This window comes from Desmodus rotundus, chromosome 5 (genome assembly GCF_022682495.2).
Source record: "Desmodus rotundus isolate HL8 chromosome 5, HLdesRot8A.1, whole genome shotgun sequence".
Lineage (NCBI taxonomy): Eukaryota > Metazoa > Chordata > Mammalia > Chiroptera > Phyllostomidae > Desmodus > Desmodus rotundus.
In genome coordinates, this window is record NC_071391.1 from 33,261,147 (window position 1) to 33,279,005 (window position 17,859).

The following is a 17,859-nucleotide window of genomic DNA, read 5'->3' on the forward strand; positions in this document are numbered from 1 at the left end:
CAGAGTGGAAGGTGGTAGAAATGACGAAGAGTTCCGTTCTGGATGATTTAAGTGAGATACCTGATAGATCTTCAGATAGAGAGGTGAGTGAGAAGGCCGGTAGCTGCAAGAGTGTGAAGACGGGGGGAGAGGCCTGTGCTGGACACAAGTCTCAGTGAGTCCTTGGGGTACAAATGGTAGTTCAAGCCCTGAGACTGATGAGGTCCCTTAGGAGACAGTACAGATGGAGAGAAGACCTAGAACAGAGCTCAGGACCCCCCAACCTTTAGAGGAGAAGAAACAGCAAATAAGACAGGAGAACCAGGAACAGGGAGCATGGTCAGCGGTGCCAAGTGCTGGGTCACATGCTACCAACTACTTGGCAAGAAACGAGTCTTTTGAAAAGAGGAAGGATAATAAAACAAGGGACAAGTAAACCCGGTACTATCCGGGATGCAAGTCGGGAAGGCCTGGGGAAAATGTGCCTGGACACATTCATCCCTCCAACATTTAGGGAGGGATGCCAGCTGCTGGGAATACAGAATTCGTGTCATTCTTCCTTAGTTTTATTTAACAAATACTTAGAACTTACCATGTGTCAGGCAGTTTTCTAAACATTTACAACTAACGACTCATGAATAATAAAAAAATTATTACTCTTATGAAATAGATACTTTTATCCCCATTTGACAGATGCAGACCCAGATGGGAAGGAGCTTGTTGGCCCCACTCCCCGCATTGCCCCAGGCCTGTGCCCGGCCACACAAACAGTGGTAGGGAGGCAGGCGGGTAAGAGAGAAAGTACGACACAGCTTGGTGAGTCCCGTGGCAGGGCTGGGAGCAAAGTGCTGCCCTGTGTGACAGCACTTTGGAATGACAAGGATGGGCTTTGTGGCAGAGCCTGAGGAAAGGCTTGATCAAGGAGAGCTGATGTTTGATCTGAGGAGTCTTAAAGGTGGAGGAAGAGGTCACAGAGAGGAAAGGCTGCTGGACTACCATCAACAACAGCTACCGTTTCAGACCAGCCAGGGTCAGGTGGAGCAGCTGGCTCATCCGAACAGGAAACTGAAGAGAGTTTTAGGAAGGGACTACACAGAGCGAAGGGCAGGAACACGTAAACCAACAAGGCTTGTTAACATGGCCTGGGAGGAGCAGCAGCTGGAAGCCAGGTGCTCCTGAAGGCGAGAGCAGGGAGGGTCCCCAGAATGGGGGACAGCCATGGCCCAGACAGGAGCTGCAGCCTCAAGTGGGGGGCAAATCAACCTGCCTTAAGGGGATCTGGCATGGTGGCAGCTGAGAATCAGAACCCATTCCCTTTCTCCTCGCCCCGTCACCACCCACTGCTGAGCACAGCAGGAAGCCAAGGGCAGGGAGCTCAGGGAAAGCTTCCTGGGACTCAGAGCAGGGTGGCAAAGGCTGGGGAGTGGGTTTGGAGAATCAGCACACATTTAGGAGCCCTGGGCACTGTCCTAAGTACTTTACCTGCATTCACTCATCTAATCCTCACCACAGCCCAAGGTCAAGTGGAACAATATGCATTATTTAATTTGTTCTTGCTCTCTTTCTCCCTCTTTGGCTGGGTGCACACGTGGAATTGAATTTGCATGAGCTAAAGGGTACATGCTTCCCCCATGTGTCTGTCCTGAAGGGCCAGACCACACAGAGGAATGCTGGGAAGTGAGGCTGCCGAGGGCCAAGGTCAAACCCAGAATTTGCCTCTTGTGCTCCAGACAAGGGGCCCGAACCCCCTCTTCTCCCTGCCATAAAGACTGATAGCACAGAATCAGTGGAGCACCAGCCAGAGAATGCTAATGTTAGTTGGAGAGGACCAGACACAGGTCAGTGGGGATGGGGGGACTGATGTGATAAAGAGACCCCCTCAACAGTAATTTGTAGATGATGGGCTTCTTTAGGATTTCTGTGCCCGTGATTGAGAGGGAATCTAAGAAAAGGAAAGGCTTCCTAAACCTAGTTGGAGAAAGAAGACAGGGCGTCTTACACTTAGGTACCCAGTAAGTGTGTGTTAGACAAATGCACATAAAAAAATTCTATCTGGTAAGTGGATACCATGTGGTGTTTTAAAAAAATGCAGAGGTTTTGGAGCCAGCAGGCATAGGGTGAAGTCTGAGCTCTGCCACTTCTCTGAGCCTCTATTTACTCATCTGTGAAATGGGGACAGTATTGTCCTGTCATCTCAGACAGTTGTTGGCAGGTCAAAGACAGTACACGTGAACTTCATCAGACGTGGTAGGCAGTTGGTAGATAGAGTCTGTCCTGAATGAGGGAGCCGGTCAAGCAGAGCCTCAGGCTGGGAGGCTGGTGAGTAGGCTCCAGACTGCGCAAGGTCAGGAGAAACTCTGGGACTTGCACTCACCTTACATGAAGTTGTTCACGGGGGAGAAGGGAGGACAGTCCCTCTTGTGTGATTCTGGGACTTACTCTTTTGTGACGAGCTGAAACTCAGCTAAGAGGAGGAAGATCTAGGAGGCTGCGGCAGGTGCGTGCTGAGGAGTGATGGGGGCCGGGTCACCCGGGACTGGCCAGGAGGTTGGAAGGGAGAGAGCAGCTGGAGTTCATTTGTCACTCAGCAGACACCACTGAGCGCTGTGTGCCTGTGTGCACAGCCCTGAGTGCGGGTGCTTTACCTGCACCTGAGCGCAAGGTATGGGGAGAAGCCACAAAGTGTCCCAGCGCAGGAGCTCCGAAGCTGGTGGTGGGACTGCTGCCGGGCAGATCCTTCTGGCGAGTTTGCTAGAACTGAGACTCCCAGGGGAGGGGGGGCTCCACATAAGGTTTTAAAACTTATTTAAAAAGTGAAATTTGCATTGTGGTGCTGACATTGCTGCACGTCCGGCCTCCAGAGAAAGGTGCACCTCGCTCAGTTGTCTGAGGTGTGAGCATGTGGTTTCCCGTGTGGTCTGAACACGAAGCAGAGACATTCCAGAGGGGAAGCGACAGAACCTCCATTTTGATTTGTCACTTAGATTTGTATTTAAAGAGCATTCCACACCAAGCAGGTATGTTTTCCCAGCTGTTGTGATGTATAGATGACTTTCTGAGTGGACACGTGGAAATGATCGAAGTACATGGAGCACTCTGAGTCAGGACGAGGAGGTTCCAGTGTGCCGGCGGAGGATCTGTTCCGCCGCAGTCTGAGTCCCACTGGGGCAATGGTGGAGATGACCCTGGAAAAGCAGGTGAGGGCAAAGCTCAACACCAATGTTTGAGTGACAGGACTGGTGAGAGTGAGGGGATGTCAGGCTAAAGAGCTGCACTTGGCAGCTGCCTCAGGAGACTGGTAGGATGTGATTTGTGGGGCAGGGGTTGCTCTGGATGCAGTGTGAGCACTGCAGGACCGGGACCCCGGGACCCCCAGGAACAGGCTCTTTTCCATGAAGACCAGGTGATCTGCGCTTGGCCAGGAAGGCAGAAAAACAGAATCGTAGACTGTAACATTGGAAATCGCTTTTGTCCCCTACTCCTACTTTCCGCCCAGCGCATAAACACTGCCTACCGAGGACAGTGGAGGGCATTTCTGTGAGGAGGGGTGGGAGGGAGCATTGGTCCGAAGGTCTCAGCCAACAGAATTCTCTCTCCTATCCTTTTTCTCATGTGCCCTCACAGCCGGAGTTGAGCTGGGAGCCCTTTGGTCATTGTCCTCACTGCAGCCAGAGCAGTGGGATTTTTGTGCTCCCCTTGGAGAGCAGAGCATCCATGGTTCAGTCTTTCAGGGAGTTCCTGCTCATTATGAACCAAGCCAAAAGGGTTTTCTTGCCAGTACAGAGGAAAGAGATGTGGATTTGAGACAAGGAAGAACATCTTGAGAGCAGAGGGCTTGAAATTTTGGCCTAAAGAGGCTCCAGAGATTTTCTACAGCAGGAAGTGCTACATCAGGAACAGTGGAACCACATAGCCCAAGGCTCAGTTCTTAGCTCTGTTTCCTAACTGTGAGGGACCTTGGGTGAGTTGATTTAACCTCTCTGATCTGCAAGATGATGTGAGGATATCGGCCTCATACAGCTTATGGATAAACAAGTGGAAGCAGGCCAAGAAAAGCTCCTGGTGCCATCCCATGGGGACTCTGCAAACATTATGTCCCTGCTCCTTCTGTTCCCAAGCTTCCCTTCCTCCCATTCCCCCAAGAGGCAGGAGGATGGACAAACCTATTCTATATTTATTTATTGACCCCTTGCCATGTGTTAGGCACAAGGCATTTAAAACAGATAGACCTCTCCCTTGCCCTCATGGGGTTTTCTGTCTGTTGAAGGAAATAAACCAATTCACAAAAAAAGGGAGCCTTGAATTATAAATTGTGACTGCTGTAATGAAGGAACTGGAACATCTCTGGGGCTAGAATGGATTCTTTTTGGGTAGGTAAGCAGGAAGACCTTCCTGGGCATGAGGCTAGCTGTGCAGGGAGAGGGGAAGCAATCCAGGCAGAGAGAACAGCATGTGCCAAGGCCCTGAGGGTGGAGCAAGTATGGCCTGTAGGAGGCACTGATTAGAGGCCCTTGTAGTCAGGAGGAGTGGCAGGAGATGAATTTGGGCTCTGATAAATCAAGGTACAGATTTCAGATTTGGATTTTAAGCACAATGGGAAACTATTAAACAAGCAAGCGATATGATGCGATTTATAAAGATAATTCTGGCCCCTGGCCCCAGGGGAGTTCAGAATTTTTCTCTGCTCAGACTCATCCACCACAGCGGAATGTGGCAGCCCAGGTCTGTCTCACTGGGTCTCCCACCCTCTCATGCAGGCCCAGGCAGGGCAGGAGAGAGAGCCCAGGCTGTGTCCTTGGGAGATGCCCACTTATGTGGTATGTGCAAGAGCCCGGGCTACTGCCCTGAAATTTAGTACCACCCACTTGAGCAGATGCTTCCATCCCCATCTGCCAGCTGACCGGGAGCGCCTGGTCTGGAGGAGGCAAGCAGTGAAATAGGTGAAAGCAGGGGTGCTCTCGCTGAGCAGGTGGGGTGAACTTCACTAGCAGCTGTAGCCCAGCTGTGACACAGCTGAGGGCAAGCCTCCTAGGTCATTCTCACCTTCACTGAAATGCTCCGCCTCACTTCAGAGAGAAAGAGGTACTGCCAGAGACCAGAAATCTGCGTTCTGTACCCCCTGCTCAGGCTAGAAATCCCCAGGGCCAGGCCTAGTATGTTGGGACAGACAGACCCCTCCAGAACCCCTGAGATACCCGTAGAAAGAGGCAGCGCTGCTCCGGCCCTTCTCTGAGGACCAGTCAGGTGGGAGCTTCCAGCTTCCAGCAGCAGCTTCTCTCTTGGGGAGCTGAGGCACTGGGCCATGGGATTGGGCTTGGAAGCTGCAGGAAGGGGGAACCCCATGATCCCTCAGGTCTCTGACCTTGCCCTCTCAGTCATGGGCTGAAGAGGAGCTCAAGGATCCAGTGCATAGAGATTTGCACCAAACTGCCTCAAGGAGTGGAATTCAAGGCTCTTGGTCCCCCAGCTCCTCTGGGACTGAGGTGCTAATGAAGCAGCTCCTGACCCTGACCTTGGAGTCCCAGCCATTGACGTCAGCAAAGATGAAATAATGTAACCTGACTCTCTCCCCTTGCAGGGGGTGGGGGCACATTCAGGGACCTGGAGAGGGGAAGGAGCGGCCAGAAGTCAGGGCTAACCAAGCTTAGGCCAGGAAGGGACAGGGTGGAGTTGCCCCTGGCACTGGTGACACAGAAAAACTCGGTGGTGGGGCGCTTCCAGTGGGTGGGATGTGCTACCTGAGCGAGTGGCCCAAATCCTTCCTGAAAGCAGTCATCCGGCACTACAGCCACCACCAGGTAAGACCAGGGGGCTCACATGGCTGTTGACCCCTGCACACTGAGTGGCAGCACTGCTATCGTGGGGTGCATCTCTGTTATACGTGTGCATATGCGAGGGTGCCCACCTGGGAGAGGCTCAGCCTGCCCACTTCGTGACATGCGGAGATGCCCCTGTGGCCCCGTGTGGGTGGTCTTCACGGGTGTGATGTGTTGGCTTCAGAGGCCTGGCCCAGCCTGTGGCTTTCCTCCTCTCCTCACAGCCCAGCCCTGAGTCGACGCTGCGGAGGGCCCCAGCGAGGGTCTCCCCTGCCCTGCGATATGTTATGGGGGTGCTGGGCCTGGAGCTGTAATTCTGCTCTTGGTTTTTCCAGGTGGATTTTCTGATAGAAAATGATGCAGAGAAGGACTATCTGTACGATGTGCTGCGGATGTACCACCAGTAAGTGCGCTGAGTCCACCGCTTGTGGACGACCCGGACTGCCCGGGTCCCTCTGTCTGCAGGCAGCCCTGGGGTGGGTTGTTCTGAGACAGGAGGACTTCCCCTCCCATCCTGCAGAGCTTGGGGGGTGGGGGGGAGGGGGACAGATGCACAGGCTCCTGGGAACCAAATGGGCACGCCATTCGTGTGTCTCAGCAAATATTTACACGCTCTGTACACGCTCTGTGCTGGGGGCTTGGCACACCTGTGAGCCTGACAGATTGGTCTCTGCCCTCAGGTTGCTCACAGTCTGGTGGGGGAGGCTGTCAAGTAGTCAGATAGGTTCCACAGAGTGTGACTGCTGGAATAGGACAGGAGGTGCCAGCTGGCCCCAGAACCAGCATCAGGTGTCTCTTATCGCCCACCTGCGTTTTGATTCATTCAGCATACATTTGTAAGTGCTTGCCACTCGCTGGGCACCATGCAGACTCTAGTAATGAGTAAGATCTACTTTCTTTCCTCAACTAACTCATGGCCTAGGGAGGGGAGACGCACAGACACTGCTAACACAAAAACTCCAATATAAGTTACAGTAAAATAACCTTTAAATATAAGTAAAAGCATGTAAAGAAAGGAGTTTTCATTTCTAACCATGGGGGAAAGGACCAAAAAGGCATGAGCTAGGGGTTGAAAGATAAGAAGAATGTGATAGGTGGAAACCTCAGGGAAGGACAGTGCGGGATGAAGGATCAACATTAGCAGACATGAGTTGAGGATGTGAAAGCCCAGGTGTGACTGGGAAGAGACTAGAAATCTGGGGGAGTAGAGCTTGGGGCTCCCGGAGACCACAGACAGCCACCAGCCGGAGCAGGCCCATGGAGACAGTCATAGAGGTGCCAAGCCTGTCAGGAGAATGGATTGTGTCCTCTGGGCAGTGAGGAACCCTGGAAGGTTTTGAGAAGAGAAGTAACTGACATTTGGACAAGATTAGACGAGAGCGAACAAGTTGGCAGGCAGCTGGGCAGATGAAGGCCAGAGACACCAAGGGCCTGAACAGTGTGAGGAGGAGGCATGTGGGAGATATTGTGAATGTAGAATTTGCGGAGTTTAGCTACAGATCAGAAGTGACAGACCAGAGGATGATAGGGGTCACCCCCATCTCACATGAGGTTTCCTGTCTGGAAAGATCCTGGGCTTCAGACCAGGCAGAGCAAAGTTTGAATCCTGATTCAACTTCATTGGCAAAATGGGTTAATAATCCCTACCTCACCAGTTTCCTTGTGCTACTCACATGAGAGAACAAAGCTCTTCTGAGACACCTGGCCTGGAGTTCAGGGCTCTGGGCTTTTCAAGAGAGTGCTCCTCAGGTCCAAGGCCTGGGCGCAGTGGGTGGGGAACCCAGCCCAGCCCTGCTTTCTCTGGGAATCCTTGGATCTCAGAGCTCATGGTCATGGGTAAGTCTCCAGGTGGCCCCATGTCTCTGCAGGACCATGGACGTGGCTGTGCTTGTGGGAGACCTGAAGCTGGTCATCAATGAGCCCAGCCGCCTGCCTCTGTTTGACGCCATCAGACCTCTGATCCCGCTGAAGCATCAGGTGGAGTACGACCAGCTGACGCCCCGGCGCTCCAGGTGTGGAGGGAGCCACCAGGCTGGGGTCAGGGGATGGGAGAGGTCACCCTGGGATGGACAGGGTCGCTCATGAGTGGATGGGGCAGTGCTGGTGATCAGGCGGGAGCTGGGCCATCACGGACTTCTCTTATGGCAGGAAGCTGAAGGAGGTGCGTCTGGACCGCACGAACCCCGAAGGCCTTGGCCTCAGCGTGCGTGGTGGCCTGGAGTTCGGCTGCGGGCTCTTCATCTCCCACCTCATCAAAGGTGGTCAGGCAGACAGCGTTGGGCTCCAGGTGAGCAAGCAGAGTCCTCAGGCTTCCTGCCTCCCCCTTTCTCACTTGCTGGGCTGTGAGTGGTCACCTCACCTTTGAGACTTTGGGAGAGGGAGAGGCTGATGCAACCTGCTAGATTTTCCTCAGCCCCGTAGAAATCAGGCTGCCGGCGACTGCCCATTTTCTTGAGTCACGCTGGGAACATGGCTCCCACCTACCGCTGCTGCAGCACCGTACCCCGCCTCCCCTCCTTCCTAGTTTTGTCCTGACACCTGAAGCTTTGGACAGGTAGCCTTTTCCCAGAAGGTGAAAGAAAATCCTGGTATAGTATCCAGACTGTCCTGGCTTTGCTCTTCATTGGCTGTGAGACTTTGGTGAAAACATTTAACTTCGTGCCTCAACTTCCCCATCTGTAAAATGGGGGTGTGATGATACCGTCTACCTCGTCGTGTTGTTATGAGGAGTAAATGAATTCATATTATAAAATATTTGTAACAGTGCCTGGAACATAAGTGCTCTGTGTTTGTGAGGTGAGCAGAGAGGAAGCTTGAATAAACACCTAGAATGTATGGGGTAACGTGCTCACTCACAACCGGTCCTTGTTCTATTCCTTGGCTATAACATCCCCAGTTTACAGAGCTGACAGAGGCCCAAGTCTTGACTATCGTCACAGCCAGCAAGTGGCAGAGCCAGGATTTGAACCCAGGTCTCCTGACTGCCAGGCACAGGGATCTTTCTTCAGCACCCCAGATGCCCCCCCCTGGGGTCCCCACACCTTAGTGTCTGAGCAGAGATGGGCAGGCCTCCAGGTCTCACTCCTGCCGGAGCCCAGAGCTGTGTTATCCTATGTCCAGATAAAAGAGGCCCTCCCACCCCCTCTCAGAGCTTCCAGCATGTTCGTTATCAACCTCTCAATCTGGGCTGCCACGCCAGGGGCTTCAGGGACCCGAAGGCAAAAGGCACAAGACACTGTGGAGCGGAGCGGGAGGTGGAAACCGGGAGCTGACAGACATCGCTTTGTTCTAAATCCCTGTCTCACGGCTCACCGGGGCGTCTGAAATTTCAGCCGCTTCATTATTCCTCCCCGTGTGGCACATTTTCCAGCCCAGAAATGCAGCCGGGGAGAAAACATAATGAGCTCCTCTCCTGGCGTCAGTGGAGGCCCTGTTTTCCGGGGTGAGCTCTCCTTCTAGGACAAGAATTTCTCAACAGTGCCTCCATGATCGGGGCATTTTAATGAAACGGAGTTTTATCTTCCCGCCGGTTTCTCAGGTTATGAATTATCAGCCCTTTCTCGGGCTGACGGGCTCATCTCTCCTTTGTGCGGCTGCCCCTCAGATCGTCGTTTCACTGTGGCCCCTGCACAAAGGGCCTTTTGCGGGGCTCCGCGCGGGACTGAGGGGGAGAGGAAAGCCGATCCAGCAACCTGAGCCCGCGGCTGTGTGGGAACCATTCTGACTGGGGTCCCGAGCCAGTGCCCTTTAGGAACAAGACAGGGAACTTCACCCAGTGGAGCTGGGGGCAAAAAACACCTGCATCCATTCACCTGTCTGGGGTCATGTTTCTGGGGAGATCTCATGCCTGAGTGCGGCTGGAGGAAGATTCTAGAGGGCAGGGGACGGGCATGTTCAGGCACAGCCTGGCTGGACTGAAGGCCCTGCTGATCTGGGACTCTGGGTTGGGGGCAGAGGTTTGGACCCACCAAACAGGACCCAGCCTCAAACCCTCTCTCTCTGCTCTTAGTCCCCTACCGCAGAGATTTTAGATTCGTTTTCAAGTGTTTCCTGTTTGAACCTCATTCTTTGCCCTGCCCTGGGCGATCTGTGCGGCACCACTCTCTGTACAGTCGGGCCTAGGGAATGAGAATGATTCTGCCTGCCTTGGTTGTCCCAGCTGTAAAATGGATGGAGTAATCCCTGCCTTTGCTGTGGGACTTCAGGGCTCTGGCAGGTGGCAAGGACCCAGCGAGTGCAGGACACAGGGAACGGCAGCCAGGCTTGGCCAAGCGCCCTTCTTTTCTGCTCCCAAACACCCAAGCCTCAACACTCGTGTCTGTCAGGGAAACCTGCCTTCAAATCCCAGCAACACCCTTTACTGGCTGGGTGACCTCAAGCAAGTGACTTCACCTACCTGAGCCTCCGTTTCCTCATCTGGTGAACAGAGACAGAGTTGTAGAAAGTGGGTGCGAGGAGCCCGTGGCTGCTCTCCTTACGGGAGGTGGCTGCAGAAACCTGGAGAGTTCTTCAGTGAGTCCCTCTTTGTAGAACCTTTTTTGAGCCCCTTGTCACTCCTGTCAGGTCAGGCCTCTGAGGAGACTAGGGTCTGTGTCCAGGTGTGGAAGGGGAGGGTCCAGGTGGCAACAGTGAGAAGGTGACTCTGGAGGGGCTGTAGAAGTAGGGGCTGACACACCCTCACAGGCTGCCTGCCCGCCCAGCCCCCCAGCCCCGCACAGAGTCAGGCTGCATCCCCAGCATGTACCAGCAAGTCTCCAAAGGCGCAGCACATGTGGTGTGAGCTAAGCCCCCAGCTGACCTGCACTGGCCTCAGGCTGGAGAACAGCATCCAGGATCAGTCTGTCTTATAGCTAGTGGCTGCCTGACCTTGGACAGAACATCATCACCTCCTTGGGCCTCAGTTTCAACGGATGTCTGAGGTTCCTTCCAACCCTGCAGTTATTAAGTGAGGAGCTTCAGGCCAGATCCCCAGAGCCAAGGTACCCGGAGGAGCCCAAGGCAGTGTCCAGTGGGGGGCAGTCTCACCATGGAGTTGTATCCAGGGCTGGCCCCCCCATCCCTCCCTATCTAATGAGGGCTAAGTCCTGAGACGAGGGGTCTGATCAGAATACATAGAGCTCAGGTTCAACTAATAATAATAACAGCCATGTATTTTACTTGTGGGGCTCCAGGCAGTGGCTGTCCTTACATGCACACACTCAATTTTCACAGAAACCACAGCATCTCCCCATTTTAGAGATGGGGGACACTGAGGTTCAGAAAGTTCAACAGACTTGCCCCAGGTCACACAGCTAATAAGAATAAAAGCAGGGGCTTGAACCTGGGACATCTGATGCCAAAGCCTTATGTTCATTTAGCATTCTTTGCTCACGCCCAGAATGGGAATTCGGAGGTCAGGGCTGTGGCAGGTTAAAATGTCCATCAAGTTTCCACTGAGTGGAAAAAAAGAGATCGTGTATGTCAGTGATGTGATCTTGGGTCGGGAGTCACGGACGTTCCCACCCTGACTCCATCATGCTGTTGCAGGGAAGCCTGCTCCTTGGGGTGGGGTGGGGTGGGACAAAGGCCAGGGAAGAGCTGCTGGACTCTGGGTGAAAGGTCGCCCTCTGCATGGATTCTGGAACCTGTTGGTGCCCCGAGAGGGTAAAAGGGACACCAGACTGAGGATACAGTCTTGAGTTCTACTCCCAGCTCTGCTACCCACTCTCTGTGCCCCTGCCCCACCGTCTTGGTCTCCCCATCTATAAAATGGGGCTGCACAAGACTGCTTGGAAGTGCCACCATCCTGGGAGCTCTCAGGCTGTTGAGGGTGGGTTGATTGTGACAAGGCACTAGGGCACATATCAAGGTTTCTTTGAGGGAAGGCAGGGCCATCGTCCCCTTCCCTGGAGAGCAGGCCCAGGGCATCTGGCAGAGAGCCTGCCCAGCCACCTGACGCCCCCTCAGCCTGGTGCTTGTTCCGTCTGTCTGTGGCCAAGGTGGGGGATGAGATCGTCCGGATCAATGGGTACTCCATCTCCTCATGCACCCACGAGGAGGTCATCAACCTCATCCGCACCAAGAAGACTGTGTCCATCAAAGTGAGACGTGAGTGAGACCAGAGGGTGGGGATGGGGCGGTGCTGGCGGTGGGCGGGGAAGGGTCGGCAGCAGGGAATCAGCTCCTGGGGGAGGAAGAGAGGGCAGAGGAGCCATCCTAACCCCCATCCTCTCTCCCACAGACATCGGCCTGATCCCTGTGAAGAGGTGAGCAGGGCCCTCCCTGTGGGCTCACGGTCTGGGGGTCAGCCTTGGGGTCTGGCTTCCCACAGGCCAGCACTGCCTCTGGGCCAGCAGTCGCTGGGGTTCCAGAGGGGGCAGATCCGGTCTTGGGGCCTGGTGCTTCAAGTATCTCTCTCTAATGACCCCCACTCCTCTTTTCCCTTCCCACCAGCTCCCCGGACGAGCCCCTCAAGTGGCAGTACGTGGATCAGTTTGTGTCGGAATCTGAGGTAGGGGCCAGAGCCCCCAGTGATGGGGTCTGAGTGAGTGGTCTTCAAGGAGGGGCTTACACGGCCCCAGGACACCTGGAAAGCCCCTGTGGGTGATGGGCCTCCGCCCAGCCCAGCAGGTACAGATACGCCTGCCCCCACCAGGGACGGAATAACCATCAGGCTCCTGTGGGGACAGCAGTGCTATGAGCTCAAGTAACCACTCGCACACATGTGACACCTAGTGACCCTTATTCTGTCCTTCCTCCAGGGCGGGCGGGGCATCCTGGGCTCTCCAGGGAGTCGGGAAAGCAAGGAGAAGAAGGTCTTCATCAGCCTGGTGGGCTCCCGGGGCCTTGGCTGCAGGTGGGTGGCCGGCAGGCCCTGGGGTTCTCTTGTGGCCAGCGAACCCCAGTAGGGCCCCAACACCTCTCCCCTTTCTTGTTGCTGCTTCCAAGGGAACTTTTCTCCACCAGTAATGACACCCCTTGGTGCCTGGTCTCCCCTTTGAGTTTCACAACAGCCTTGTAGGGCCACGGGGACAGCTCTAATAGGCCCATTTTACAGATGCAAAAACTGAAGCTTCCAGGAAGAGCCATGTTCCTTCAGCGAGTCCTCGAGTCACAGTAAATGGCCAGCCTGTCCCGCTGGTCATCTCTGTCACTGTTCTCTTGTCATTTACTATCTTGTGGGCTCCCTGCAAATAGGCATAGGTAGCAGACGTACTCTTGTTAAACATGCAGATGCTACAGTCACAGATCTAAGGGTCAGTCCCTGCCCTGTCACCTGTGAGCTCCAGAACTTTGGACTAGTTATCTAACTACTCGGAGCCTCAGTTTCTCCCTCGATAAATTGGAAATAAGAAAGTCCACCTTGTGAGGAGGCATAAGAAGACAGAGGTAAAGTACCAAGCTCAGTGCCTGGCAAGTAATAAGCAGTCAGCAAATACCAGCTGTTCTTTTTTTAGTTATTCTTATTGTTTCCACTCATTCACATTTACTCAATACTTTTCTGCCAAGTATAAGTAATAAAGAAGTCCCTCCTCTCTAAGAGATCACAACCTAATATTGAAGCCAGCCACATAAATGGTTACCATAGAGAGTGACAGTGATGCTAATGGAGCTGCATTCTGCATCAGGGTGGCCGATAAGTTCCCAGTCCTGTGCTATGTCTAATTGATTAGCAGTGGCTGCCTGGAGTACTTACGGTTTTGCAAAGAACTCTAAGGCTGTATCTCGGCTTGGTGGGAGAGCACTGTGATCAGTTGGTGACTTCTGCCACAAACCTGGGAGGGGAGAACAAAAGTACAAATGCCACCTTTGCTGTAGGTATTTTAGGAGTGCTGAGAAGGGAGCAACTACTTAGTCTTAGGAAAGAATAGGCATTTAGTTTAAAACCTTGTAGAGAAGATAGCACTTGAGTTTTAAGGAATGAATAGGAAAGTGCTAGAAAAAGGAGTAGCATATGTGATATTCTGTGTGAGGGGTTGGGCAGGGTGGGGGATTATAAGTAGTTTTCTGTGGCTATTGCCACAGGTAGGTAGTGGAGAGCCGTGGGCATTGAGCTCATGGCTGACCTGTATCCTGAGGGTTGGGGCATTGGACACGCAGGCAGAGGGGACCAGACACCGAATGAGCAAGCGCTGAATGAGCAAGTGCTGAGGCAGAGGCTCACCTGCATTTCTCATCTCTTCCGCAGCATTTCCAGCGGCCCCATCCAGAAACCTGGCATCTTCATCAGTAATGTGAAGCCTGGCTCCCTGTCTGCCGAGGTGGGGTTGGAGGTGAGTGACGCTGGGCCAGGGTTAGACTGTGATAACACAGGGATGGAGGCAGCTGTCTTCCCACATAGCCCTCTCTCGGCAGTCACTGGCTGATGCTTCCTACCCACCCCCCAAGGGAAAGTGTCACAGGGGGGTGGCATTTGACTCTTTCTACGGTCTTCTCCACTCTGAGAGCCTTTAGTCCTACACGTGGAATGTAGTAATAACTAATCAAGGAGGTGGCACTCATTGAGTGTTCATTGGATCTGACATTGTTCTGAGCCCTTTAAAATGTGTAAGAACTCAAGAATTAGGTACTATCATTATCCCCATTTTACAGATGAGGAAACTGAGACCCTGAGAAAGTATGTGATTTTTCCAAGATCATGTGCCTAGAATGGTAGGGCTGGGATTCAAACCTAGGGGATCTGATGCCAGAGCCAGAAGGAACTTTTGACCTCTACTTTGGACAAATGACTTCCTCTTTTTGTGCGTCAGATTTCTCTGCTAGAAAATGAGATAATAGCCTTCCTTCTAGAGTTGTTGTGTAGATTAAATGAATTAATACACGTGCTTAGAACTGGCATATAGTAAGGGATCGGTGAATGTTAGCTACCAATTATTATTATGACTCAACACAGCCTCAGATATATGAGAAGCCCAAAGGCTCCTGTGTCTATATACTGAGGTTTTAAAGCAAATGTCATAAATTCAGCCAAAGGAATGAACCTCTAATGATATATTTGGCAGCTGATGAAAGAGATATGAGGTAGAGGGGCCTAGGAGAACCCCTTGGAGCTTTCTAACTGCTGCTCATCCGGGAGAGCTGAGGTGCGGCCACCTAGGGCCCATTGTCTGCCCTTGTCCCCCAGGGGGAACCTTCCCTGCAGATAAGTGAGGGTGCAGGTAGTGCAAACACGCTGATCCCTCTCAATTTCTCCTCCAGACAGGGGACCAGATTGTTGAAGTCAACGGCATCGACTTCTCCAACCTGGACCACAAGGAGGTGAAGTGTGGGATGTTTCCCTGCTGGCCTTGTCACCTCTGCCCTCCGCTTCTCACCCCCTCCCCCTGCCACGATGACTGACACCTTGCATGTTCTCTAGAAGCCTCGGTTTCTCTGATCTGTCAGGCCTCAGCTGACTGTGCACCTGTCCCCACAGGCCGTGAACGTGCTGAAGAGTAGCCGCAGCCTGACCATGTCCATCGTAGCTGGAGCCGTAAGTCCAGAATGAGCTTCTGGGCACTCCATGGCCCCTGACCTCCAGGCCCAGCCACTCAGAGCCCTGATCTCTACCACACACTCCTGAGAAGACCCAAGGAGTCTCCTTTCCTGAAGCTCTGATAAAACAGAGCAAGAGGATCTCTACCCAGCCAGGGGACCTTTGGGTCAGACACAGCAGGAACCACAGTGCCCGACACTGAGGTCACGGTGATGGGAAGAGAACCCTCATCTTGGCCCCTGAGGCTGTGGCCGTGGAAGCCCAGGTTCCCCAGGGGACTGAACAAGGCATCTCTTTTCTCCCCACGAGGGCCGGGAGCTGTTCATGACAGAGCGGGAGCGGCTGGAGGAGGTGAGGCAGCGTGAGCTGCAGCGGCAGGAGCTTCTCATGCAGAAGCGGCTGGCGATGGAGTCCAACAAGATCCTCCAGGAGCAGCAGGAGATGGAGAGGCAGTGAGTGTGGCCAGTTAGGATGCCTCTATCCCACCCTCCCAGACTACCGTACAACCCCACCCGCCTTACTTCCTGCCCATCGCACCCTGAGCCAACCTCATCCTCTCCTCCTGAGTACTGTCCTTAGACTGGGTGGGTCCAATGGTGGTCAGCGTAAGCATCCTGGGCCTTCAGACCACTGGGCTCCTCCCTCCTTGCCAAGGAGAGCCCCCGATTTCCAAGACCGAGGAATATGCATGTATATGGGACTACTACTAGCAGTAGCTAACACCTGTTGAGTACCAACCATGTGGCTGGCGTTGTGTCACAGCCTTGTGTATGTTACTTACTTTCATTCTCACAATAGCCCTGTGAATAGATGGTATTGACCCATTTTACAGATGAGGAGACCCAAAGAGGCCACTTGTGGACAAAGTCACACGTGGCCATGCTGGCATTCACACCAGGTAGTCTGGCTATCCTATCTATGGTGATAAGCCCTCTGCCCCCATGTTGGGTGGTTGAGATAATGGATTGAGAGAATAAATGGGGTGAGCATTTCAAAAACTATCATCAAAATCTAAATCCAGGTATAGTCTAGGAGCCCCATAGAATTTGGAAAAGGAAGGTAGACAGGATTTTCCCACCTCAGAATTAGCCTGGAGAATTCCCCCTGCTGGTACCTCTGCCCACAGCCCTGACCTTGGGTAGAGGCCCAGCTCTTCCCCTGGGGTTTGGGGCCCTCTTCCAGGAGGACCTCACTCAGGCCAGGCCCTGCTTATCATCAGCCATTTTAAGTGTTTGGCGGCAGGTGCCTCGAGTGTGGCCCACAAGGACCTGCCCGCCAGCTCTGGCAGCACAGAATCTCTGCCTGGTGGTGCCAAACAAAACCACACAAGAGCACGTGACCCAGACGTTGTTGGACCTGCTTTCTCAGCATCCAAAGCCGGTCCAGGCATTCTTGGGAGAGAGCCTGAAAGAAATACTTAAAAGTTTTCTTAAATCAGGAGTTAGCTACAAGGAAGAGTTAACTTCTCCTGCATAGACTCCAGCATGCCAATCTGCATTTGTGTTTCAGAAGGAAAAAGGAAATTGCCCAGAAGGCAGCAGAGGAAAATGAGAGATACCGGAAAGAGATGGAACAGTGAGTGCCTCAGCTCCATGTATCTGCGTGTGGACACAGTGGGTGTGTGCTCTCGGGAGTGTAGACAGCCTGAGGCAACCTTCAGGCCCTGTCTACCTGGCCCACTTGTCTCCGGGTGGATCCTCCTTTATTGTAGCCATTCCGTAATCCTAGTAAAGCCCATCCTGGTAGAGTAGAACCCAGTCTTACATAATTACACTTGACTTAGAATACAAGTGCCAAGGACTCTATTGGCTTTCCCACAGCTAGAACCATGTGGCCTCAGCCCAGGCTGGTTGGGGTTTTCCTATCAGCAGAAGGTGGACCCGTGAAGGGTCTGCATCCAGTCATGAGTGTGGGGTCTTATTTCAGGATATTGGAGGAGGAAGAAAAGTTTCAGAAGCAGTGGGAAGAAGACTGGGGCTCGAAGGAACAGCTGCTCTCGCCTAAGACCATCACCACCGAGATGCACCCAGTGTCCCTTCGCAAGCCAAAGTGTACGTATCATGTGCTGGTGGGCGTGGGAGAGGGCTTCTTCCTGGGGCCAGGGGTCTCAGGAGTCCAGACAGAGAGGCTGGTCTCCCTTCACTCACTGCCATTTTCCCAGTGAATAGCCCATGGCGCTCTGGACTGCATTTCCTTCACGGAGGGGCAGCCATGCCAGGGGCTGTCTGCCAGGGGGTTGGGGTGGTAGGATCTGTCTGCCCTGCTCACCCTGGAGGCCTGCCACCAGGCTCTCCCTCACAACACAGACAGGGACAGGCGGACCCTCCCAATGCCCTTGGGCTACTGAAGAGGGATTCGAGAGCTGTGGCAGCAGTGAACTGCTTATGCGATTATCGTAGTTTGTTGGATGTCATATCTTCTTCCTGCCTGCCTCTGAATTGGGGCTGGGGTGAAACAGCAACAGGAAATAGGGCAAGGGGCTCATATTAGAGAAGACTCTTGGGGGGGTGTCCAAGGTTGATGGGAGACTGTGGGAGGAGCTTACCTGAAGTGCCCCTACCACCTGCATCCCTGTGCATGGACCCGGCAAGGTCTGTGCCCTCCAGAGAT

General features: G+C 53.4%; 1 protein-coding gene across 5 annotated transcripts in view; it reads left to right on the forward strand.

Annotated features, from left to right (window-relative positions):
* USH1C (USH1 protein network component harmonin) overlaps positions 1-17,859 on the forward strand; it is a 46,570-nt gene that overhangs the window by 3,527 nt on the left and 25,184 nt on the right. For all 5 annotated transcript variants that reach the window (XM_045194071.2, XM_053924412.1, XM_053924413.1 and 2 more), the window contains exons 2-14: positions 6,131-6,198; positions 7,664-7,807; positions 7,944-8,082; positions 11,774-11,882; positions 12,016-12,040; positions 12,228-12,285; positions 12,536-12,630; positions 13,963-14,047; positions 14,973-15,032; positions 15,190-15,246; positions 15,559-15,701; positions 16,759-16,824; positions 17,176-17,300. In XM_045194071.2, coding sequence (XP_045050006.2) covers positions 6,131-6,198; positions 7,664-7,807; positions 7,944-8,082; positions 11,774-11,882; positions 12,016-12,040; positions 12,228-12,285; positions 12,536-12,630; positions 13,963-14,047; positions 14,973-15,032; positions 15,190-15,246; positions 15,559-15,701; positions 16,759-16,824; positions 17,176-17,300 — 1,174 coding nt within the window. The remainder of the gene's footprint in view (positions 1-6,130; positions 6,199-7,663; positions 7,808-7,943; positions 8,083-11,773; positions 11,883-12,015; positions 12,041-12,227; positions 12,286-12,535; positions 12,631-13,962; positions 14,048-14,972; positions 15,033-15,189; positions 15,247-15,558; positions 15,702-16,758; positions 16,825-17,175; positions 17,301-17,859) is intronic.